The sequence below is a fragment of the Tupaia chinensis genome, unplaced genomic scaffold (assembly GCF_000334495.1).
Source record: "Tupaia chinensis unplaced genomic scaffold, TupChi_1.0 Scaffold000054_1, whole genome shotgun sequence".
NCBI lineage: Eukaryota > Metazoa > Chordata > Mammalia > Scandentia > Tupaiidae > Tupaia > Tupaia belangeri.
In genome coordinates, this window is record NW_006159512.1 from 10,626,700 (window position 1) to 10,652,389 (window position 25,690).

The 25,690-nt window shown below is 45.2% G+C and overlaps 1 protein-coding gene across 1 annotated transcript in view; it reads right to left on the reverse strand.

The window, feature by feature from the left end:
* Nucleotides 1–25,690, reverse strand: part of FRYL (FRY like transcription coactivator) — a 210,074-nt gene that overhangs the window by 147,672 nt on the left and 36,712 nt on the right. Inside the window, 1 exon segment of the mRNA XM_027775907.1 lies at nucleotides 15,305–15,504. Within this exon segment, the coding sequence (XP_027631708.1) occupies nucleotides 15,305–15,424 (120 nt within the window). The 5' untranslated portion in view covers nucleotides 15,425–15,504.

Here is a 25,690-nt window from a genome sequence, read left to right on the forward strand (position 1 = left end):
AAAGGCTAAAAAAACATTAAAAAAAAAAAAAGAATGACGTAACTCCCTGTTTGCAGACATGGAAAAGTCTCCTAGATATACTGAGTACATACTAAAAACATCCCCCTTTGCTAGCAACATAGACGGAGATACAGAGAGATAAAAAAGAAACATGACTGCGAGTAGGAAGGAAAACTGAGTAACTGGAGAAAGGGGGGAGTTGGGGTGGGGGTTGAAGGGGAGAGTTGTTACTGTATATACTTTCGTCTGAAATCAAACCAGAGTACTTCACTTCCAAAATGATATCAGTAATATATTACCAGTACAATATAACACTTTCGGAAAGTAACTTCTTGGTACATTTTCTTTGGATCACTGTAAATGCTGGCAGATGAAGCTGTTGACGGGATTGTATCCGTGTCGGAGCACACGATGGTCCCTGCTGTACTGAATTTGTTCCAGCTTCCCGTCTATTTGAGAAGCTACCACAGGAAAGAGAGAAACGTCAAGTTACTTTCGAAGGATAGCCCATAAGGCTAATGTTGGTCCTCTCATCGGAAACAATACAAGCAAGGAAAGAATGAGAAAATATATTCAAAGTGTTAAGAGAAAAACAATTTCAAGCAAGAATACTGTACCCAGCAAGATTATCTTTCATATGGGGAAAAAAGACAAAAACATTCTCGGATAAACAAAACCTGAAAGAATTTACCAACACCAGACCAGCTCTCCAAGAAGTGCTGAAGGGGATGCTAGACCAGGAAAACTACAGTTGGACACACGGAAATAAGAGTACAAGAAACAACCAAGAGAAGGGCCAGCCTAACGGGAGGGACAAGTCCAGAGTCGAATGTTAACTTCCAGAGTTTAAATGGAAAGATCGGACCCCAGGAACACCGCAAATTCAGCAAAAGAGAGATTAATTACGTGAGTCTGAACTAGTGAAATAGCATTTTTCACTTTAGACTAAAACATCACTTATTTTCTTCGATACTTTAATTTCCATAGTTAAGACTTTTTGTCTTCTCTTGAACTGCTGATAGGTTCATCTACCGACTATTTGAACTGAATCCTGACCATTTTCACGGCTTTAAGTTTGAAGCAAATTTCTCTTACTATTTTTTTTATTTTTATCTATTAAACTAAAACTTTTTTTTGAAATTAAAAAATGCATTAAAAAATACCTATGAATACCTATTTAATGACTGCGGTAAGCTATACAGCCCCAGCTAGGTGCTAATTCATAGTATGTTCACTTTATTCACTGAGGTTTATGCCTAAAGTCGGATACGCGTTTTTAAATATGTACATTTTAGCTGTGCTTGCTACTGAAAGTCTTTAAGATCTTCAGTGAATCAATAAAATGTGAAGAAGAAAAAAAAAAAAAAACCAGCATGGGAAGCAACTGTGTATACCAGAGACAGTGTGTGTATGGGGGGAGCTGGCAGAGCGTGACAGGTAGGGAATTAAGGGGGGAAAAGGCAAAGCAGATAAGAAGCAAGAAACAGAAAATTCTTTGTTGATGGTAACATGTATGGTAATATCCTTGACTGAGTCAATATAGAATGTATACTGGATGGAAATCTCATTTTGTATACTGTATTGATATACAGTGAATGACTGTAAATAAATAATAAGCCTCTAAAAATCATAATTAAAAATAAAATAAATTAATTAAAGTGAATAAGTTTAAAAGTTAAAATAAGTAAATAAGTGAATTTAAAAGTTTTAAAAAGTTAAAATGAGAAGCACTATCAGTGTACGAGGAGGAGTGGGTCAGTAAATCAGGGCAAATATTAACCCTGCGCAGTGAAGTCAGAGGGGAACTACACTCACTACAGAAATGCTCCCAATTATTAATTCAACAGGAGAATAACAGGTATGAAAGGACAGCTAGAATGTCTGTGTCCTAGTTTGTACATGTAAATAAATCTGTATTTTCTACAAAGAAAACAGATGCCTTGTTCACATTCTTTTTGTTGTTGTTGTTGTTGTTGGTAGAGGTTTTTGCTATAGTGAGCATGCGCGCGCCAGAAAGAGAGACAGAGAGACAGAGAGACAGAAAGCGAGAAATCAACCCCCAGGGCCATGGCCACGCCACAATCCCTTCTCCTCCATTCTCCTTTCGGGATTTTGGGCACGCGTGCGCACACACACGCACGCGCACGTGCGCCTGGCGTGAATTTAAGTCATCGGTCTCGAAGCTTGAACCACGGTCGAATACATGGGAGTCCAGTGACAAAGCCATTACGCTAACTGCTGGTCCCTTGTTCACATTCTTAAACTTGCTGGGGATTTATTCATAAAATAAATCTTTTTAGATTTATTTTTTCTCTTAAGCCAAACCAAATTTAATGCCAAGCAGGTAGTGTGGTGGTTAAGGCACTGGATTCCCACAGTTTGAGTCCCGGACGTGGAAGCTTGAAAGTCACACTGGGCGTGTGTGCATGCAAATCCAAAGTCCAGGAGAATGGAGAAGGAACTGCTGGGGGATGACTTCTCACTTTTTCTCTTACTGTCTCTGTCTCTCTCCCGCAAGTACACATGCCCTATAGCAAAAACCTAAGGAAAAAGAAAGAAAGAAAGAAAGAAAGAAAGAAAGAAAGAAAGAAAGAAAGAAAGGAAGAAAGAAAGAAAGAAAGAAAGAAAGAAAGAAAGAGTACACGTCATACGCTCTCTCTTGTCCATCTTCTTTCTACCTAGCTGGTGACCCCACATCTGGTTACTGACCTGACTGTGTTTATGCATAAGCAAAGTCTGAAGTTAGGTTCGAATATATGACACTGGTTCTGCTGAGGTTTTCTGAAGTGTCTAGAATATGCTTTCTACATGAATATTCACAGAGAAACAAACGTCACTCACCTATGAAATAAACTGAAGTTTTAAAAATTATTACACACACACACACACACACACACACACACCCTTCCTAATTTAAACAGGATCAGGAAAACATCTGAACCCATAGCACTTTCTTTTTTTTATGACTTATTTTATTATTATCATTATTATTATTGCTATAGGGCGCGTGCGCTTACCAAAAAAACAGAGACAGAGAGACAGAAAGCGAGAAATCACTCCACCCCAGGGGGGATGGCCATGCTGCAATACCTTCTCCTCCACTCTCCTCTCGGGATCTTTCTCATTTTCCCTCTCTCTGTCTTTCTCTGGTGAGTGCATGTAGGCACGCCACACATGCACCCAATGTGAGTTTACCAGGACTTAAACACGGTCAACCACATGGGAGTCCAGCGACATAGCCATTACGCCCAACTGCTGGTCACTACTGTTATTATTTTTAATTTGCTATAGGGCACATGCACTCACCAGAGAAAGACAGAGAGAGAGAAAATGAGAAAGCAAGATGCCAGGTCGAGCACTAAAGCCGTGGTCAACCACATGGTCGGCCATGCCACCTGCTGGCCCCGTATTTTACTTTCTTAAGAGAGGCTTTAGTATATTCTTAGCACTTGGACCCTCACCGGGAAGCACACTTTGGCAATGATCTTGTAGAACAAGTCTTTCATCTCTAAGAACTACACATGTACTTGCACCATGGGATGGGTGTGTATAAAGTACACAATTAACTAGCTCTGTAATTGCAGTAAAACCGTGAATAGTTACATCCCATTGTAAATCCCAAAGAATACTGTTTCTAAAACTGCCTAACAGTTTGAAAAGCACTGAGTTCTTGAAGAAAGTTGACTACGCTAACGTGAGCTGCGTATGTCAGGTGGAGACGAGGCCGGCAGGCGTGCGGAGGCTAAAGTGCGGATCCCACATGGCGAGCTGTGCAGTCTGGGTTCAGACCGGCGCCCTGACAATCACACTGGGAGCAGGTGCGCATGCCCAAGATCCGTGCAGATCCCACATGGCGAGCTGTGCAGTCTGGGTCCAGGCCAGCGGCCTGACAATCATACTGGGAGCAGGTGCGCATGCCCAAGGTCCCAGGGAGGATGGAGGAAAACCGCGGCATGGCCATCCCCCGGGGCAGGGCTTCTCTCTCTCTCTCTCTCTCTCAGGTGAGCACAGACCTCCCTATAGCACAAATTGGGAAAAAAACGAAACAAGAGAGACGGGGGCTATGGAATACAGTATGGAGTTTTTCCCAATGTAAACATAAAGTTCAGAGATCTTTAATGACGAGGGCCAGGCGAAGGTTCCAATCAAGAGATTACCCTGCCCCGCGTGGGCCGGTGGCCCGTGGCCGCTGGTGCTGGCGTGGACTGCGCCATCAAGACCCTAGTCAGGGTGCTGCCCCTCCCTCGCTCCCTCCTCCTTCCTCTCCCTCTCTCTGTCTCTCCCTCTCTCTCTCTGTCTCTCTCTCTCACTGTCTCATGGAAGAAATACATACACTTAAAAGAACTCCCGTGGTACGGTGAGGCCCGCTGCACTGCCGACCTACGCGGCTCACTGCTCACGTGGAACTGTTACACACACAGTTACGGCCCAAACTACAGCGAAAAGGACAGTGCTCGCCATCAGCACGCTCGCGCTGCTCCCTAAGTTTAACACCTCTTATTCCTCCACGAGCTACACTTCGTCCAGTATTTCTGAAGACCTGACATTTTTGCAGAACTTTTCCCTCAAGCGGGAAATGGGGGTGGGCAGCTTTTCCCACAATAATTGAGGATTCTTTTTTTTTTTTTAATTTGCTGTAGGGCACATGCACTCACAAGAGAGACTGACGCAGAGAGAGAGTGAGACAGCGCCCTCAGGGTGACGGCCACGCCGCCACCGCGTCTCCATCCTCCTGGAATTGTGGGCACATGCGCCCAGCGTGATCTTCAAGCTGCCCGTTCGGGAACCTGAACCGTGCACTGGCCGTGTGGGATCGCGCCACCTTAACCACCACACGCTGGCTAGCCCAATGCAGGAATAACTTAAAAGAATTATGTATTGGGAACCAGCAGTTAGCGTAATGGCTATGTCGCTGGACTCCCACGTAGTCGACCGCGGTTTGTGTCCCGGACCCGGTGGCTTAAAACTCACGCCGGGCACGTGTGCGTGCGTGCCCAAGATCCCGAGAGGAGAATGGAGGAGAAGGGATTGCGGCGTGACCATCCCCCCTGGGGGGTGATTTCTCGCTTTCTGTCTCTGTCTCCGTCTGTCTGGCGAGCGCATGCGCCCTACAGTGAAAATCTCTCCAAGAATTATGTATTTATTTATATTTATTAGTTTTATTTTTAATTGGATCAGAGACACAAAGAGAGGAAGGGAAAGTGAGAACCTGCCTGGTCCAGGACTCAAACCAACGTCGGCCACGTGGGAGTCCAGCGCCCCAACCACATCGCCTGCTGGCCCAGGAAATATTAGTGCAAAAGGATAATCGCATCATCAGTACAAAAATATGGAATAAATGGCTGATCGCATTTCAAATCCAGGCCCCCGTGGCTTGAAAAGCATGCCAGGAGTGTGCGCGCGCCCAGATCCTGGCAGGACGAGGTGGAGGAGAAGGGATGCAGGGTGACCACCGGGGGTTGCACTCTCCCTCTCTCTGTCTCTCTCGAGCAAACATGTGCCTTCAGGAAACTAAAAATAAATACCAAGAGTAAAAATTATTGTCTGTGTTTGCACATACACGTATGCAGGGCTTGTGTACGAGAATATTTACTAGAGCATTTTTTTCCCACGAGAGCCCCAAACTACGCGAGGCCTAAAACTACCAACAGAGACTGGCTAAAGAGGAGAATTATGGCACTTCCATTATTGAAGTAATGCTCGACTGTTAGAATAAAACAAACGTATATGGACCGGGATGGGGCAACTTTTAATTTACGCTGTTCAAGGAAATAGACGTATAAATACATGTTAAAGTAAAATATATGCACATACGTGGGACCAGCAGTTAGCGTAATGGCTGGACTCCCACGTAGTCGACCGCGGTTCGTGTCCCGGACCCGGTGGCTTAAACTCACGCCGGGCGCGTGTGCGTGCGTGCCCAAGATCCCGAGAGGAGAATGGAGGAGAAGGGATTGCGGCATGGCCATCCCCCTTGGGGGGTGATTTCTCGCTTTCTATCTCTCTGTCTCTTTCTCTCTGTCTGGCGAGCGCACACGCCCTATAGCAAAAAAAAAAAAAAAAGTAAAATATATGCACGTACGTAAAATTAGGTACATCTCCCCTCCATTTTTTAAAATTTTATAATTTCTTATTATTTAATTGTTGTATATTCCTTTCTTTTTTTTTTTAAAAACATTTTTACCCAGGGTATGTATGCTTGCTTGCCAAAAAAGACAAAGAGAGACAGAGCAACCATGAAAAACCACCCCCCGGGGGATGGCCACACCACAGTCTCTCCTCCTTCCTCCTTGTGGGATTTGGGGCACGAATGCACATGTGCCTGATGTATTTTTCATGCCACCAGATCTGGGACTCGAACTGTGGAGTCGGCCGTGTGGGATCCAGTGCCTTAACCCCCACACAACCTGCTAGCCCCCATTTGTGTTTTTTTTTTTTAAAGGTGCTATAGGGATGGATACACGACGACAAAAATTGGTAAACTAATAACATTGTTGTTGTGAACCTGAACAGAAGAGATGTTTTTTATTATAAAATCTTTAGAACTGAGGCCAGGAGGTGGCGTGGTGGTTAAGGCATTGGACTCCCACATGGCGAGCTGCAGTTCAAGTCCCAGACGTGGTAGCATGTTTTCTCTCTCTCTCTCTCTCTCTCTTGCTCACTCTGGTGACCGCTCATGCCCTATAGCAAATTTAAAAATAATAACACTTAATAAATAAAATTTAGTAAATAATTCTTTAAATAAAAAACCTTTAGAACAATGTCCACTTTTGAAAATAGTATTATTTTTAAGAAAATAAAAAAAGGAATAATAATTCTTTTGTTTTTAAGATTTTTTTTTTTTTTTTTGCTTCAGCGTGTGCATGCACCAGGGAGACAAAAAGCAAGAAATCGCTCCAGGGGGATGGCCACACCGCAATCCCCTCTCTTCTGTTCTTGTCTCAGGATTTGGGGCATACAAGTGCATGTGCCCGGCATGAGTTTTAAGCCGCCAGGTCCAGGACTTGAACCACAGTTGACTGTGTTGGAATCCACTGACATAATCATTATGCCACCTGGTGTTCCCCCAAATTAATAATAATCCGAAGGCCCACAATCCCTTATATTCTAATTTGACTCTGCAAGTGGTGTACAGATGATCCCTGACTTAGGAGGGCTCAACCTGGGATTTGTTTTACTTTCTGGAGAACACAAAAATCACTGTGTGTCTCCATATGCATTCGCTAGAATCCACACTCCACATACCATGCACTCTGACTTTCACTTTCTGTGCAGTACTCAAGAAATCACAGATGTCAACATTTTATTATAAAATAAACTTGGTGCTAGGTGAGCCTCCTTTTTAAAAATAAAATATTATTTTTTTATTTAACTTCATTCATTCATTCATTCATTCATTTAATTTGACCAAAGAGGGACAAAGTGAGAGCGAGACAGAGAGATAGAAAGTGAGAAAGCAAGCCACCAGGTCTGGGACTTGAACCACGGTTGGCCACATGGGAATCCAGCACCCTTAACTACCATGCCACCTGCTGGCCCCACAGATGAGTTTCCTAGTGGAGGCTAAGGGAAGTGTTCTGAGCATGGTTAAGGTATGATGTTGAGCGGGTTAGGTGTCTTAAGAGCATTTCTGACTGACAATATCTTCGAGGAAGGATGGGCTTACTGCGACCGAACGCCACGAGCTGAGAAACACGTGTGTACAGAATACCCAGCAAGGTAAGCGAGAAGACGCAGGGACGGTAATAATCCCGACGTAATTCAGTCGTTCATAATTACGGGTGGCAGGCTGAACACACAGCCAACATTCTCTCCTGCACCCCATCAAGGCAATAAAAGCACTCTAAGGGCTGCAGCCCAGAGGACCGGGAGAAGGAGGGGACAGAGAAGCAGGCAGGAGATAGCGAGCCTGCGGCCGAGTCAACGGGGAAGCCGTGGCCTCTTGGCCCAGGTCACTCACTGACGCACAGTGGGCCAGGCGCTGCCTAGGCCCTGGGGACACGGTCCTGAACATGGACGCGGTCCCGCCTTCACAGAGCCGACAGCCTGACGAGAGAGCACGGGGGCTGATGGAGTGGGACTGAGGTTTCACGTGCTGTGACCGGAGGTGACAGCAGGGGAGGACTGCGGGAAGTGTGTGCGCTCACCAGGCCAGGAGTGGAGGAAAGCTGGCGTTGATGGAGCCCGGGACTCCCTCCCGAGGCTCTGGAATCCGCACACCTGGGGACTCTGGCACGGCCAAGGGGGATGGGACAAGGGGCTGGCAGAAGGAGCGAGTCAGACCCTTTCCACCCGCTGTCCCTCCACCTCACCCACAGGGAAATGGCTGTTAGGAAAGGGACCAGCAAATGGTGTAATGGTCAGGTCGCTGGACTCTCATGTAGTTGACAACGGTTTGAGTCCCGGACCTGGTGGCTTAAACTCATGCTGGGCACGTGTGCATGCCTGTCTGCCCCAGATCCTGAGAGGAGAGTGGAGAAGGGACTGTGGGGTGGTCATCCCCCCGGGGGGTGATTTCTTGCTTTCTGTCTCTCAGGCTCTCCAGCAAGCACATGCACCCGATATCAAAAATCTCTCTCACAAAAAGAAAAGGGCAAAATACAGAGATGCTACCTGAGGCTACTGCAGCTAACTGTGGGTATCACACTGAACACAGGGAGGTCAGGAACAGTTTATATAGCCAATAGCAAAACCCCAGGTATCTTCTGTCCTAGCTCCCCAGGAGGCCGGCAGCCACACCCTAAAAACCCTCCCATTCAGGGAGCGTCTCTGTGGACTCTGACTAGACCCGAGAAGAAGACCTGACACTGGTGGTCCGGATGATTGCACAGCCAAGCCCGTAGTTTACAAGGCTATTCCACGGCCTGCTGGTGGCATGGAGGTTAAGGCAGCCACATCCCAGATGGCCACTCTGCGGTTCAAGTCCAGGACCCAGCCGCTTGAAAATCATGCAGGGCGCACGTGCATGTGTGCCCAAAATCCAGAGGGGAGAACAGAGGAGAAGGGATCATGGCAGGGCCACCCCCCTGGGGATGATTTCCCACTTTATCTCCCTCTCTCCCTGTCTCTCTCCTGTGAGTACATGCGCTCTACAGCAAAAACTGGGGGGAGGTGCGAGGGAGAGCTATTCCAGGGCCAGCTGGTGGCATGGTGGTGAAGGTGGCCGCATCCCACACAGTTGAATGCACGGTAAGTCTTGGACCCAGAGGCCGAGAAGCACACTGGCCCACGTGCATGCATGCTCAACATCCCAAGGGGAGAAGTGGAGAAGGAACTGAGGCACGGCCACACCCTGTGGGGAGTGCTCCTGCACCTCCCCTGTCCCTCTCTAGCCCTTTCTCTGGTGAGTGCTCATGCCCTCTAGCAACTGAAAATACATGGATAGATAGATACATAGACAGATACATAGATAGATAGATACATAGATACATAGACAGATAGATACATAGATAGACACGTAGACAGATACATAGATACATAGACAGATAGATACATACATAGATACACAGATAGATACATACAGATACATAGATAGATAGATACATAGATACATAGACAGATAGATACATAGATAGACACATAGACAGATATATAGATAGATAGATAGATACATAGATACAAAGATACATAGATAGATACATAGACAGATATAGATAGATACATAGATACATAGACAGATACAGAGATAGATATATAGATATATAGATAGATACATAGACAGATAGATACATGGATAGATAGATAGATAGATGATAGATAGATAGATAGATACACAGATACACAGATAGATACATACATAGATAGATACATAGATAGATACATACATAGATACATAGATACATAGATACATAGATATAGATAGATAGATACATAGATATATAGATAGATACATAGACAGATAGATACATGGATAGATAGATAGATAGATGATAGATAGATAGATAGATACACAGATACACAGATAGATACATACATAGATAGATACATAAATAGATACATACATAGATAAAGGCTCTTCAAAGCATACTGGGTTTCCAGTGAGCTGTTCAGTGCTTCATTATTAAAATATATGCTAAAACAAACATGCAAGAAGACAAAACTAACAGCAAAATACATTTGGAGGAAACAGATCATGCAAAGAGAAGAAGCCTTTTAAAATGCATTTATACCTACACCTACAGGGCTGGGTGGTGCCACCTCCACGGCACATTCAGCAAGGTGTGCGGCCCTGCTGAGGCTGCTATTAACTGTTTCATTCATGGAAGAAACTTTTTGAAAACACTCATGCACAGAGCCAGCAGAGTGGCGTACTGGTTCAAGTACTGGGCTGCCACATGGCCAACCACTGTCTGAGTTCTGGTCCTGGCGGCTTGCTTTCTCACTTTCCCTCTCTCTGTCTCTCTCTCTGTTTCTCTCTGATGATAACACATGCTCTATAGCAAATTTTAAAAGTAGTAATAATAAATGAAATAAATAATTTTTCAAAACACACACATACACACATTTAACATTCTCCAAAAATAACAGAAATTGCAAAGTTCTCTGAGTGCTGGGCCTCAACCAAAGGCTGCAGTGTACTGCAGCCTTGCTGTCCCGTCCCTTCCCCAGTCGGGCACCCTGAAAGGTGAGCGGATACACCTGCAGGTGCCTGAGCGGCTGCTAAGCCCTCTCTCCTCTGAGAGGGAAGTCCAAGGTCTCGGCTGCGAGCTCACAGCCTCAATCGCCTTCCCAAGTCCTCCTTCTGAAATGAACATGGAATTGTGGCTGAAAACCAAGCTCGGCTAGTCTGGGAGTCCTGTGGCCCCTAACCTCCTCTCATGGTTTCTAACACTCAGAAAGTCCGTGCTCTCATTTTAGTAGTAGACCGGGCTTTTCCGCCAAAGCCGCTCACACCCGAGCTTCTGGGATTCTCTGTAATGTGCCCGAGGGACCACAGGCCACCGCGGCCCCTTGGCCTGGACACTGCTTCCTTCACAGTGAGCCCAATGAGCCTGTAAGACTTTCAAACGAGAACTCAGAGTCACCCTGGATCATTGCTGATTACTTGAAAGGGCACAAAATCAATCTGAGAATAAATGAAATCGCAATGAAAGCATCGGAAGCAGTAACATAAACATTGCAGCGATGTCAGGTTCAGTGTGCTTCCATGCGCTCATCTGGCCACTATGGATTTCCGATCTGCTCAGACCTGGATGTAAATGAAGACAAAGCTGGCGGAGATGAGCCGGAGCAGCAGCAGCGATGCCGGAATACGGGAGTGTACGGTAGGAACATGCAAGACCTGGTGGGGACGCAGGTGTTCTGCTGCACAGGAGGAGTAAGCAGGGGCGCCCGTTCTGACGCTGGGTGGGAACAGTACATCCTGATGGAACCTCCCCTGCTCCCCACGGTGTCACACCTCAGACCACACGACAGGTCTGTCCAGAGTTACCTTCTAACAATACTGTGCTCTGTCGGGTGGACAGGGGCACTGCCGCAGAGGGTTCTTTTTACTTTTTTGGGAAAGATTTTTGCTGTAGGTTATATGTGCTCCCTGAGAGACAGACAGAAAGTGAGAAATCACCCCCAGGGGGGATGGCCATGCCACAGTCCCTTCTCCTCCATCCTCCTCTCGGGATTTGGGGCACACACACACGTGTGCCAGTGTGATTTTTAAGCCGCTGGGTCCAGGACTCAAACTCTGGCCGGCCATGTGGGATCCAGCGCCTTAACCACATGCCACCTGCTGGCCCCACAGCACTGTTCCTTAGGACTATATTCAACTCACTAGACAGACCTTTACTGAACCCCTTCTCCCAAGTACCCACCATTGCTACAGACACAGAGACATGAGAAGCCGGGTCCTGGTACGGAGAAACTCACCCAAGAGGAGTTAAACAGGCAAACGACCTGCTCTCTGTGACAATGATAATCCAGGAACATGACACATTACGATGATAAAAACGAAGCACTTGTTTAGCTTGGGGGAGGATCGCTCTCTCAAAGAGAACAAATGGGAAGTTTGGAGGAATGAGCAGTGTTTTGTTTTAAAAAACAAGAGTTAAAAGCATTTTACTTTTTAAAAAGAATTATTTATTTTAATTTTGTTTATTTATTCATTTATCTATTTTTGATTTGACCAGACAGAGACACAGAGAGAGAGTTAGAGAGAGGGAGAAAATGAGAAAGCAAGCCACCAGGTCTGGGACTTGAACCACGGTCAGCCATGTGGGAGTGTCCAGTGCCTTAACCACCATGCCACCTGCTGGTCCTAAAAGCATTTTACTCTGAGAGAAAAATAAGACCGCACACACCAGGAGAAGTGACTATATAGAAGGTCCTACTATGGGCCGCGGTACTTAAGGTATCCTCTGTATTATCCAAGAATCCACGAGACCAGGAAGGGCCCAAGGGACCTACTGAGAACCTGAACTGAATCCACAGCAATAGAAAGTAGTATGATTTTTAAAGTAGAAAACTGAAAATCCTTGTGTTTCAGATAAAGAAGAGTCTACTACGAGGAAGAAAATGAAAGGGATGGTCTCCTTGACTGGCTGGAAGGTTCCGGCCTGGGCCTAACCTGACAGAGGCTGAGCCCAAACAGGACAGTGACGACGGTGCAGGAGGGGAGAGGAAGGAGAGAGAACAATCCGCCGTCTCATAAACCGAGTCCAGTAGATGGCTGTATCTGTGCTCTCTCCCACACTTCCACTCTCGAGACCGCTACATTTCCAAATGACAGCTCACGTGATAGGACTGCGTGCACAGCACTGCTGTAGGGTACGTGGTCAACGTGAAGTTCCTGTTCGTCTGTCTGCTTTTAGGCTTTTGCCATAGGGCACATGTGCTCATCGGAGAGAGACAGTCAGGGGGTTAGTGAGAAACAGCCCACCAGGGGGATGGCCTCACCACAATCCCTGCCCCATTCTCCTCCCAGGATTTTGGTCACGTACTCACACGTGCCCAGTGTGATTTTTAAGCCACTGGGACCAGAACTCAAACTGTGGTCGGCCATGTGGGAGTCCAGAGTCTTCACCATCACGCCACCGGCTGCCCCGATGTTTGTAAACTGTGCTGTGTGAGTTGAAAATTGCTAAATCCAGGCAATGGGTCCTGAGTGTTCACTATAATCTGTACTTTAATGTATGTTTAAAATTCTCCATAACACATTTTTAATGTATATTCTTACTGTAAATGGTTTAAGTAGAGTTACATAACAATGTATATATAATTCAGAGACTACTGAAATTGAAAATTGCCATTTTCTAGATTAAGCATTTATAATCAGATCTTCTCATCAATTCGTGTCCATAGGCTTCTTTTTTTGGAGAGGTTTTTGTTATAGGGTGTGTGAGCTCGCCAGAAAGAGAGAGACACAGAGACAGAAAGCAAGAAATCACCCCCCAGGGGGGATGGCCACGCCACAATCCCTTCTCCATTCTCCTCTCAGGATCTTGGGCACCCACGCACACGTGCCCAGCGTGAGTTTTAAGCCACCGGGTCCGGGACTCGAATCACGGTCAACTACATGGGAGTCCAGCGACATAGCCATTATGCTAACTGCTGGTCCCAATTCATGTCCATAAGTTTCTGTGATTATTTTTTTAAGGTTTTAGTCATAAGGCATGTGTGCTCACTCACCAGAGACAAAGAGAGACAGTGAGAAGAATAGTGAGAAATCACTCCCCAGGGGGGATAGTCACAATCCCTTCTCCTCCATTCTTCTAGGATTTTGGGCACACACACACACACACACACACACACACACACACACACATGCCCAGTGTGATTTTAAGCTGCCAGATCAGGGCCTCGAACTCAAGGGCTTGAACTCCTGGTCAGCCAGGAGGACATAGCCACTACACCACTGTCTGGCCCCTGTTAACACCTACTCTGACTTCCCTCCTCCCCTAGGTTGGCATCCCTCCTGTCTTCTGGGTTTTTGGTCCTTTCTCCTGAAGTGTACCAGGGACGATCCCAAGCCAGTATCCCTGCACCTGACTCTTCTCTTGGCCACTCCACGGCTTTGGGCCTCAGGCGAGCGGCCAACCCCCTAAGTGTCGAACTGGCAGTAAGCGTCAACCCCTAGTCCCGCCATACGGGGAACAAACGAGCTTTAACTGAACCGTCTTCAAGCCCGTCACTCCCTTCTATGCCATAGCGTTTTCCCTCCCTTCAACTCGGAGTAGCCTGACTCCCTAAAGCCACAGCCACAGGTGAAACTGCCCTCTTACAGGCCAGGCTGTTTCCGGATCTCTCAGTGATCCCTGAATCCTGCCTACGTTCTTGCGTTGCTGGCAAAGTCATGATGTATTTTTGCAGAGAAAACCACAGAAAACTACGTCATGACTTTCCCAACGACCTAATATTTGACATAATCATTCTATTCTACACCCTCTTTCCCCTAAGGCTATCATCTGGTTTTTTGGCTTCATTTTTTACCCTCATATGGATGATGTGAGCACCTGTACTTCTAGCCTCCACTTCTCGTGAGTCTCAAAAAGGATTTGCAGAGACTAATCAAGCGATCCCATGTGAGAAGGTGATCGCTATCTCGAGCTTTCTGCACACCTTTCATTCTCTCTCCTACCCAGCAACATTCCTGGGGGCTTCACCCAAGTGAATGCAACCCCACCTTTCCTAACACCCTCAGGCATCTTTAATCCTTAATTTTCACTCGGAATGGTGATACTATTCCTGTTTAATTGCATCTCAACTTCTACTGATTCTTTGTCTTTGTTTCTCGTACTTCCTTCTGCGGCCACGGCCCAGGAGTTCCTCCAGCCTGCACTAGATGCACGATAGCTGGGTGATCTCCCGCACAAGGCCACCCTCCCGTGCTGTCCCACCGCTGTGCTGTCTACGGGACATTTACAGCTCTCCAGGATCTAACCCAGACGTTCGTCTCCACTCTTCCTCCCTCCACCACGGGCTCTATCCACACAGGGCCTCACATTCCCTAAGTATAGCCTCACGCGGCGTCAGCGTCAACCTACATTCACTTGTTTATTGTAAGTTTGGTGATGGCCTTAGCCGCGACCTACAGAATAGTCTCGATTTTTTATTTCTCTGCTAAAGAAAAGAGCTCTGTTTTATCTGCCTGCACCATTCCCCCTGGTGAAGTCTATTTTTGGTCTCCTGTGGCCTGCAGTAACTTCTCAAGGTAGAGTCTAAAGTCACCACCGCTTTCTTCATCACTATCTTACTTCTAACCTCTTCCTTAATATTCTTTTCAAGTGTATTATCTCCTTTGGAAGTTCTGTATTATACTGGTTAACACAAAAGTCGATAAAATATTTCGGATTCATGGGTCAGCTCCACTCACCAAAGGTTCAGCCATTACAACTTCAATTTTCTTTTCCGCTTGAATAGCGAATTCCGCGAAGAGGCTCTTGATGACATATTCGCCGGGCTTGACGTCTGGGTCCACGGTGATGTTGGACATGATGCTGTTCTGTTTCCCCCGGGGGGAGAGGAAGTTGGAAGAAGGGCAGCACTTACTCACTTTGCTGGCTGCTGCTGAAGCTAAAGGTAAAAGAAACAAATTCCACTTGAATAACCAATTCCGTGAGGCTGAGTGGAGCCACCTTACTGGATATGCACCCTGTCCCTAACTCCCACCCAGACCCCAGCGCCCACCACCCCATGCCCCTCACCACACCTGGCGTCCTGCGACAGAGTGCTAGCACGGCTGTAAGCCAGTCCGAGGTCAGGCTGATTACGTACTGCTTCTCTCCCCACCCTCCACTGTGAATCCCGTAAGGAGGCGGGTTCCTTTGCTATACATGGGTGAATCCAGAGCCTAAAACAAGGCCTGGCGTGTGTTAGTTGAACAGTAAGTACTGGGTCGTCAGAAAACTCATGATGCATTTTTTCTGGTTTTCGATACAAAGATGTGTCATGACTTTTCCGATGATCCAACAGCTACTGAATAAATGAGTGGGTTCTAGTCAGAAAGGCAAGTGCAATGAAGGGAACTGCAGATGTGAATAAACAAAACGGAGAAGGAATTAGGGAAGGGAAAGGCACTGCTTTGGAAAGCACGCTCAGTGAAGGCCTCACTAGTTGAGGCCTAAATGATGAACAAGAGGCAGCAAGGCCGAGCACTGGGGACGAAAGCACAAGGATGAACCTGCACGTTCAGAAACAGGACGGCCAGTGGCTGGAAGCCGGGAAGCAGGGGAGGAGGGCAGCGTGAGATAGGGTCAGTCATTAGTCAGGAATGTCAGGGAGGATCCTTTAGAACACTGGGCGGAAATTAGACTTCATTCCCACTGCAATTAAGATTCAGAGGGAAGTATTATGCGGAGGGCCAGGATCTTTCTCCTATAAAACTCTGGCTTCTCCTCACCATGGGTTGGAGAAGGGCAAATGCAGGACCAGGGAGGCCGTTACAGAAACCCAGGTCAGACTGTCACAGGTCGGCCAAGAACACGGCCATGAGCAAGGACCGCAGGACGGGACTGGGGACTTGTCCTACGTGATTGGAGCAGACGCTGGAGCGAGGCAGTGGGATCAGCGATGACTCGCAGGACTTTATCTGAATCACTCAAAGGACAGCAATGCCTCAGACGGAGAGGACGAAGTGATGGCAGAGAGAAGCTGCCCCAGGCGTGGCACGGGGGAGCACACACCTCCGCACGCTGGACCCTTCACCTGCTCTGCTCCCCTGGCTGCTCGGGCAGCCTGCCTGGCTTCTCACTCAGGATCCACCCAGTCACCTCCACCTCTGCCTTCCAGCCTGATGTGCACCGCAGACATCCCCTTCACAATCTAAGTCCAGCTCCAATGCCTCCTGCACGCTGAGGATTCATGGAGAATCCATGACTTTGTGCTTTTCTACCTCGACCCGCTTTCCAGATGCTGCCTCTTCCATACGCTGCCCTATAAATAATCACCTTTCTGGAACCAGCAGTTGGTGTAACAGCTATGTCGCTGGACTCCCATGTAGTCAACTGAGGTTCGAGTCCCAGACCCGGTGGCTTAAACTCACGCCGGGCACGTGTGCGTGTGTGCCCAAGATCCCAAGAGGAGAATGGAGGAGAAGGGATTGTGGCATGGCCATCCCCCCGGGGGTGATTTCCCGCCTTTTCTCTCTCTTTCTGGCGAGCACACGTGCCCTGAAGCAAAAACCTCTCAAAAAAAAAAAAAAAAAATCAATTGCCCTCCTTGAAAGGGAAACAAGACTCATCATTCAAATTTCTGTGTATCTGTGTTTATAACTGATGGGCTAAAATGTTAAGTTCTAAGTACATAAACTCAAAACTTACAATGAATTGATCTGTCAAATTAAAAAACTGACTCTTCCAGATCTAATATGCCAAAATACATTCATTTGTAAAAATAACCTAAAAAACATTTAGAACTTTATTTATGTAAAACGTTACATATTTTGAAATATTTTTATGTATTTTAAATGTATATTTTAAATATTTTATATTTATATTGAAAAATTTTAAAAAATGTCTGTTAAGTTAAAGTACATTGTGTATTCTATTCTAGAACTAAATTATCTAATAAAAACAATTTAAAACAAAAATCCACAGTCTTTTGAGCACAGCACACACTACCATAAACAGTAACTTGCCTGCCCACTGTGTTTCGTGGCCCAGCATTGTGTACTATTAGGGGAGAATCTGCTAGCAAATGTCATTATGAAAACAGGAGGTAATCTTACACTTTTTGGAAATTATTTTTCATCACTTGGAGTATTATAATTGGACTTAGGTGGTATATGTACCCGGTATCTTTTCCATTAGTTAAAACTCATAAGAACATAGCAGTTACAAAGTCTCTCTGGCATTATCTTTAAATGGAACTAAAGAAGAGCCTTATAACAAACCAAAGTTCTTGAACTCTAAATGCTGATAAGCGAAAAACTTGATACGTGACATGTTAGCCTATAAATTCTTAAAACAGGTATTTTTAGTTAAAATGACCTCTTAAATAACTTCCCTTTACTTTGACTTCCTCAAAAATTAAGCATAAACAAATACTCCTGTAATTGCATACTTGAAAAAATCTGCCAAAAACGTAAAAAGGTTTAGGAAAACCTTATTGCTGTGTTATTTTCCAAAATAAAAGTATTTTTATTTTGAAAACTCAAAATTTGATGAAAAACAAATGCTTGATCAAGTACATTGAAATAATTTATTTCCACTGTTTTTCTTAACAGATATTTAATAAATATTTCTTGACTCTGTTCATCCCAAGAGGAGAATGGAGGAGAAGAGGATGCAGCGTGGCCATCCTCCAAGGGTAATTTCTCATTTTTCTCTGTCTCTCCAGCAAATGCAACCCTATAGCAAAAATCACTCAAATGAATAAATAAATAAATAAATAAATAAATAAATAAATAAATAACAACAAATAGATCTACTATTGAACCTTCAGATCCCAAAATCTTATCTTGATAATATAAGATTAAAATAAATTTTCATAAGCTAATATATAGGATGCCTTACAAACATTAGAAATGACATTACAGAGGGACCAGAAGTTAGCGTAATGGTTATGTCGCTGGACTCCTATGTAGTCGACTGCGGTTCGAGTCCAGGACCCGGTGGCTTAAACTCATGCAGGGCGCATGTGCGTGCATGCCCAGGATCACGAGAGGAGAATGGAGGAGAAAGGATTGCAGCATGGCCATCCCCCCTGGGGGGTGATTTCTCGCTTTCTGTCTCTCTTTCTCTGTCTTTCTGGCGAGCGCATGCGCCTTATAACAAAACAAAAAGAACAAAAAAACAAAAAACACAAAAACAAAATAAACCTCTCCAAAAAAATAAATAAATAAAAGGAGAAAGAATATTTGCCTTGGGGTCAGCAAGTGGTGTAGAGGTTAAAGATACTGAATTCCCACATGGCCAACACCAGTTCAAGTCCCGGACTTGGTGGCTTGCTTTCTCAGTTTCCCTCTCTCTGGTTAAAATAAAATAAATAAATGAATAATTAAAATAAATAATTCTGTAAAAAAAAAAAAAAAGAATAACTGTTTCAAAAATTAAATTATTGGGAACCAGCAGTTAGCGTAATGGCTATGTCGCTGGACTCCCACGTAGTCGACCGCAGTTCACGTCCCAGACCCGGTGGCTTAAAACTCACACCGGGCGCGTGTGCGTGCGTGCCCAAGATCCCGAGAGGAGAATGGAGGAGAAGGGATTGCGGCGTGACCATACCCCCTGGGGAGTGATTTCTCGCTTTCTGTCTCTATGTCTCTCTCTGTCTGTCTGGCGAGCGCATGCGCCCTACAGTGAAAATCTCTCCAAAAAAAAAAAAATTAAATTATTTTGGTTGTGCCTTCCAATTTATCTCCATAAATAGGGCTAAAAAGAAAAAGAAACGCTTCTCCACTTTTTTTTTTAATAATTATTTTAACTTTATTTATTATTATTTTCCAATTTGACCAGAGAGAGAGCAGGAAAGTGAGAAAGGAAGCCACCAGGTCCAGGACTTGAACCATGGTTGGCCATGTGAAAATTCAGTGCCTTTAACCACCACGCCACCTGCCAGTCCCTGCTCCCACATTCATTAGATATGCATTTACTTGTAGTGCTTTTTTATTCTTTTTAATTTTTTTCCACTTTTAAGTGTCATCCAACTGGAACTTATGTGAGCTACTGAAATGAGATAAATATTTTATTTTTTCCCAATATTTAATCAACTCTTATGGATTCACATGCTGAAATTCTATCACTAATTTTATTCACATTATAAACTAAATTCAGGCTCCAAATATGCTTTCTGGCTTCCATCCTGCTCATTAACGATCTGTTTTTGTGTCAGAACCATACTTTCAATCACTGTAGCTTTGTAACAGAGTATCATCTGTGGACACAAATACTCCTGATCACTCGCCACCGTTAGCTATTATAACTCACGCAGATTTCCAAGCTTATGCAGGTCTTCACCAATTAATTTCAAGCAAACTGGCATCTTTACAGTCCTAAGAGCCCTCGTCTATACCTAGCAGGCTCTCCACTAACTCTTCTTCTGTGTACCAAAGAAAACTGCACCCTTTCCTTCATAGATGGCCTACCTAGTTTTTATCAGTTCTATTCCTCAATATTTCTATTTTGTGTGAAGGAAATAATTTTTCCCCACTGTTGTGATTCAATTTCAATGGTTAGAAAAATTAAGACCTGTGCTTGGCCTTTGGACTGCTGTCCCTGAAATGCTTATTTATCCTAATCTAAACTATTCCCATTGATAACTCTTCTAAACACAGAAGCCTACGACGTGTTTGGTGTAGTCCTGAGTTTTTCACTCAAAGCCCTAGTTTTCCACTACAGAAATACTGATTATACAGCTCAAGAAAAAGTATCCATCATCGAAACGACCCACCGTTCACTCAGCTAGACTCTCCCTGTGGCTCTTCCTGGACTCCTTCCATAGCCTTCGGAAGCCCTGCTGAGCCACCGAACTAAAAACTGGTCTTTAAAACGTGCATGGACCTTAGAGGCGAAGATTCGGGGCCACATTTGACTTGGCCACTTACCATTACGTTCTTGGTCAAATTATTTATCCTCTTTCGCTTAGCTCAGCAAATGAACAAGTCAAATCTCTAGCGGGGTATTTATTTAGTCTCTCTCCATGGCTCTCCCCATAGAAGCACCCACTGGGGCGGCCACAGCATGAAGATCGAATGTGACGCTCTGCAGACCAGCCCAGCAGGAGGTTCCAGGCCCATGCCAGAGCCCTCCCTGGACACACGCCAGGAACACACGTCCAGATCAGGGCTGGCTGTTTCTCTGTCTGTCTGTCTGTCTCTTTCATGGATGCATGGATGGCCGAAAGGAAGGAGCTTTTAAACTAAATCCACAGCCAGTGAAAAAGCTGCTGTAGCAGACCTCTCTCCCTTGGTCAGTCGTGAGCTTGGGGATCAGCACAGGATAAGCCCGGAAGTAAGAGCTCAAACACCCAAGCCCTACAGGACCTGGTACACACACACACCTGGACCCAGAGCCTGGGAACGATGTGGATGGGCAGCCATCATCTGACCCCCGGGAGGCCAAGCAGAATCTGAGCAGGTGCACTGGATCCTCTGCACTTCGGAACCTAAGCTTCGGGGCTGTGTCCTAACACAATAACAGGAACAACTCGTGGGGTCTTGAAACAGCAGCACTTCTTCCTTTACATCTCCAGATTACTCCCTAAAACACTGGAGCAGTCTGCCCCATACTTAATTAGCAAAGAAACATAACTGTATACTGAAAGACTTCTGCAGCCAAACTGTGCGCCGAGCATCAGCTGTGAACGCTAGACCGCTGTAAGTTTCCCAAGAGCACACCTACTTCAATTACAAACAGAAACCGGGCGAAGACACTCCGTCTTCCTGCTATTCAACACAATCCTGGAGGGTATAAGTAATTGCAATGATATAAGAATATTAAATTATTACAAATATCATAAAAGGATACATGAAACCTTCTCTATTAACTAGCAGTAATTCCCTAGAAATGAAAATAGATTTTTAAAAAGGCTCTGGGGCCAGCAAGTGGCATGGTGATTAATGCACTGGACTCCCACATGGCTGACCATGGTTCAAGACCCAGACCTGGTGGCTTAAAAAAAATCACACTAGGCACATGTATGTGCATGCCCCAAATCCCGAGAGCAGAATGGAGAAGGGACTGTGGTGGGTCATCCACCTTAGCAGGTGATTTCTCACTTTCCCGCTATTTGTCTTCTATCTCTCCTCTGCCTCTCTCCAGTGAGCACATGTACCCTATGGCAAAAACCAAAACAACAATAACAACAACAACAACAATAAAAAACCCTCCTGCCACAGGGCTGGCTCCATTGCCCAGTGTTTAAGGGACCCAGATCCCACACAGCCAACTATAATTCAAGTCCCCGCCCAACAGCTTAAAAAACACACTGGGGAGGCCAGCACGTGGTGTGGTAGTTAAGGCACTGGACTCCCAACACGGCTGACTCTGGTTCGATTCCTGGACCTCATGACTTACTCTCTCCCTTCCTGTCTCTCTCTTTTTCCCTCTCTCTGGTGAACATATGTGCCCTGTGGCAAATTTAAAAAATAACATGATGACAAGTAAAATTAAATAATTCTTTTTTTAAAAGAATTATTTTATTTAACTTTATTTATTCATTCATTTATTTTATTTTTTTAATTTGACCAGAGAGGGACAGAGCAAGAAAGAGAGAGAGGGAAAGTGAGAGAGCAAGCCTCCAGGTCCAGGACTTGAACTGTAGTTGGCCATGTGGGAGTCCAGCGTCCTTAACCACCATGCCACCTTGCCAGCCCCCAAATTAAATAGTTCTTAAGCACACACACACACATGCACACTGGGTGTGTGTACATGTACCCATAATCCCCACAGGGTGGGATGGAGAGCAGTGTGCAGCACCACCGCACCGCCCTGGGGGGTTTTCTCCCTCTTTGGATAGTGCAAGCACCCAATACAATCTTAAAAAAATTTACCATCACAAATATAAAATAAGTGTTAATAAATTTAATTTAAAAAGCATAGAGACTCACATGGACTTCTTAAAGGACATGACAAAGATCTCAACAAATAGAAGACAGACTTACAGACAGGACTTACTATCACACGTCACTCCCTTTATTTATGGAGAGGTTTTTGCTATCGGGCATGTGCACTTGCCAGAAAGACAGAGAGAGACAGAGAGACAAAAAGCGAGAAATCACCGCCTGGGGGGATGGCCACACTGCAATCCCTTCTCCATTCTCCTCTCGGGATCTTGGGCCCACATGCACTCACACCTGGAGTGAGTTTAAGCCACCGGGTCTGGGACTCGAACAGCAGTCAACTACATGGGAGTCCAGTGACAGAGCCATTACGCCAATTGCTCGTACCCACATGTCACTTATGAAATGGATATATTATTAGCACAATTCCAATTGAAACTTTGATGCTATTTTGTGTAGTATTTGTTGTATTGGATAAAATTACTTTAGAGAGGGACCAACAGGTGGTGAGGCGGTTAAGGTGCTGGGCACTCCCACATGGCCAACCACGATTCGAGTCCTGAACCTGGTGGCTTACTTTCTCACTTTCCTTCTCTCTTTCTGTGAGTGTGTGTGTGTGTGTGTGTGTGTGTGTGTGTGGTCAAATTAAAATAAATGAATGAATAAATACATTTTTTAAAAAATTACTTCAGAGCAGATATGGAGGAATAAAGACCCATGAAAAGCCACCCAGAAACTATTTTTCGAAGCCTATCTTTTTAAGTTATTTCTCTCTTCCATGAGTGAGAGAGAGAAAGACAGAGACAGACAGCATCCGACAGGGTCCTGATAGCGTGCCCACCCCTCTCCTGAGCCAGACTCAGATCACGGATGCGCTCCTGGGTACTCAGGGAGGCCTCCCCGTGCGGCGGGCTCTCAGAGCACCGTATTTCACCGCTGCACCGCGGCCTGTCTCCTCAGGAAGTCATTTTAATACTGCGTGGCTGGCTGCATAGCACAGAGATGAAGCCCTGTGCACTAGAGGTCAAATTCTACATGCTGACCATGGCTCGAGTCCTGGTCCCAGCAGAATGGGAAACACTCCTGGCGTGTATGCATGCGTGCCCAAAATCCCAACAGGATGAAGAGATGGAGGAAGAGAGATTGCAACACGACAGCATTCCCGTGAGGGGGAACCTTCTCTCCCACCCATGCCCCTCTGCCCCCATGAGTGTATGAGACCTCTGCCAATAAAAAATAAAAAGAATATTTTCTTTTTCTGTTTGTTTTTTGTTTCTGCCATAGGACACGTAAGCTCATCATAGAAAGACAGTGAGAAAGAAAGTGAGACATCAACCCCCAGGGGAATGGCCACACCGCAATCCTTCATTCTCCTTTTGGGATTTGGGTACACACACACACACGTGCCCGGCATAATTTTTAAAACCACACCAGGTCCAGAATGCAAACCATAGTTGGCCATGTAGAAATCCCGCACTTTAACCACCAGGCCACCTTCTGGCCTGTGAAAAGAATACTTTCTAAATCAGAAGATACAACAATAATCAACATAGAGATAAATCAGATTACATGTACAATAGAGAACTCTTTGCCCCCAAAACCCAGAATAAGAATTCAACATGGATAAATTAAAATAAAGGATAATTTAATAATTATGTTACAGTAGCCAGCTATTCATCTATTTACTTTTGAACATAAAGTTGAAGTCAATTTTTATAAGTCTTGTAAGTCAGGCAGTGGCAGAGTGGTAACACAACTGGACCCACATGGGAAGGTCCTGGGTTTGTGTCCTGGGAACTCACTAAGCATGATGGGCCCACGATTCTGATTGAGACAGAGGGTGCACTGTGGTACGCAAACCAGTGGGGGATGCTGTCTCTGTCTCTCTGCATCTCTGTGAAAGAAAGAAATCTTAAAATTCTAGAAAAAAAATTAGGAATCTTCATGTATAATCTAAGAAAAAGAGACCTTTAGCCAATTTAGAAAATCCAAAATTATTTTTAAATGACTATATGTAACCAAATAAAAGTTTAAAAAACTCAAGATAAATGATACCGTAAAATTAATATTTATTTTATAAGGTAAATGACAGAAAATATAGAAGTCTTACAAAGTAACAAGAAAAAACACAGTAGGGAAAACCGGTAAAAGATACAAATAGGGCACTGGACTCTGATGTGGCTGACCGAGGTTTGAGTCCCAGACCTCCAGCTTAAACTCATGCCAGGCACATGTGTATGTGCGCCCAAAATCCCAAGAGGAGAATGGAAGAGAATGGATTGCAGCATGGCCGTCTCCCCTGGGGGATGACTTTTCACTTTCTCTCTCTCTCTCTCTCTCTCTCTCTCTCTCTCTGTCTCTCCAGCGAGTGTATGTGCCCTACAGCAAAAATCTCTCGAAAAAAAAAAACAAAAAAGAAAAAGAATTATACCAAGTGCAGGGAGACGGACCACTAACCCCGTGGCTACTGGACATAATGCCCACCTAGGCACAAGGCAGTGCCCCAGGGCAGGACAGACATTCTTGATCTTCAGGCTCTCCGCACGCCCTTCTGACTGTAATTCAGCTTTATTCGCGCTTACCCACAAGGAAAGCCAAAGTGGTCTGCCAGCTCTTGCATTAATATCCACTTGGCATATTTCTCACTGTAAATTAGTAAATTGGCAAATGTATGAAAACTCATCTGTCATTGTTTATTACAATTCCACCCCTTGAAAAAGATTGCATTCCACTCTCAGCATCCTGGCGCCGCCAGCTTTCTGACTTGATCCTGAACTTGGCTGGCCGGTCTGCCAGGCCTTGCCTCAGGAGCGAGCTCTCTGTGCGGGCCAGGCATCTGTGTGTTTCGAAAGCTCCCCAAGGTGATCCCAGTGAGCAGCTAGGGCTGAGAACCACCGCTCTTACACTATTCTTCCAAAGTGGAATCGGTAGCTCTATACAATGACTGCATTTAAAATCAGCTTCTATCATTAAAAGGTTTCAAACAGGGGGCCAGCAGGCGGCGTGGTGGTTGGGGTGCTGGACTCCCAACATGGCCGACCGTGATTCGAGTCCCAGACCTGGCAGCTTGCTTTCTCACTCTCCTTCTCTCTTTTCTGTCTCTCTCTGGTCAAACAGAATAATAATAATAAATAAATGAAATGAAATAGATAATTCTTTAAAGAAGAAAAAACCTATTACATACAAAAAAAAAGTTTCCGAAGTACCATGAATAAGGCCACCTACTCATGTAACACGAAACTCCCACCAAGCTCCGGAGAG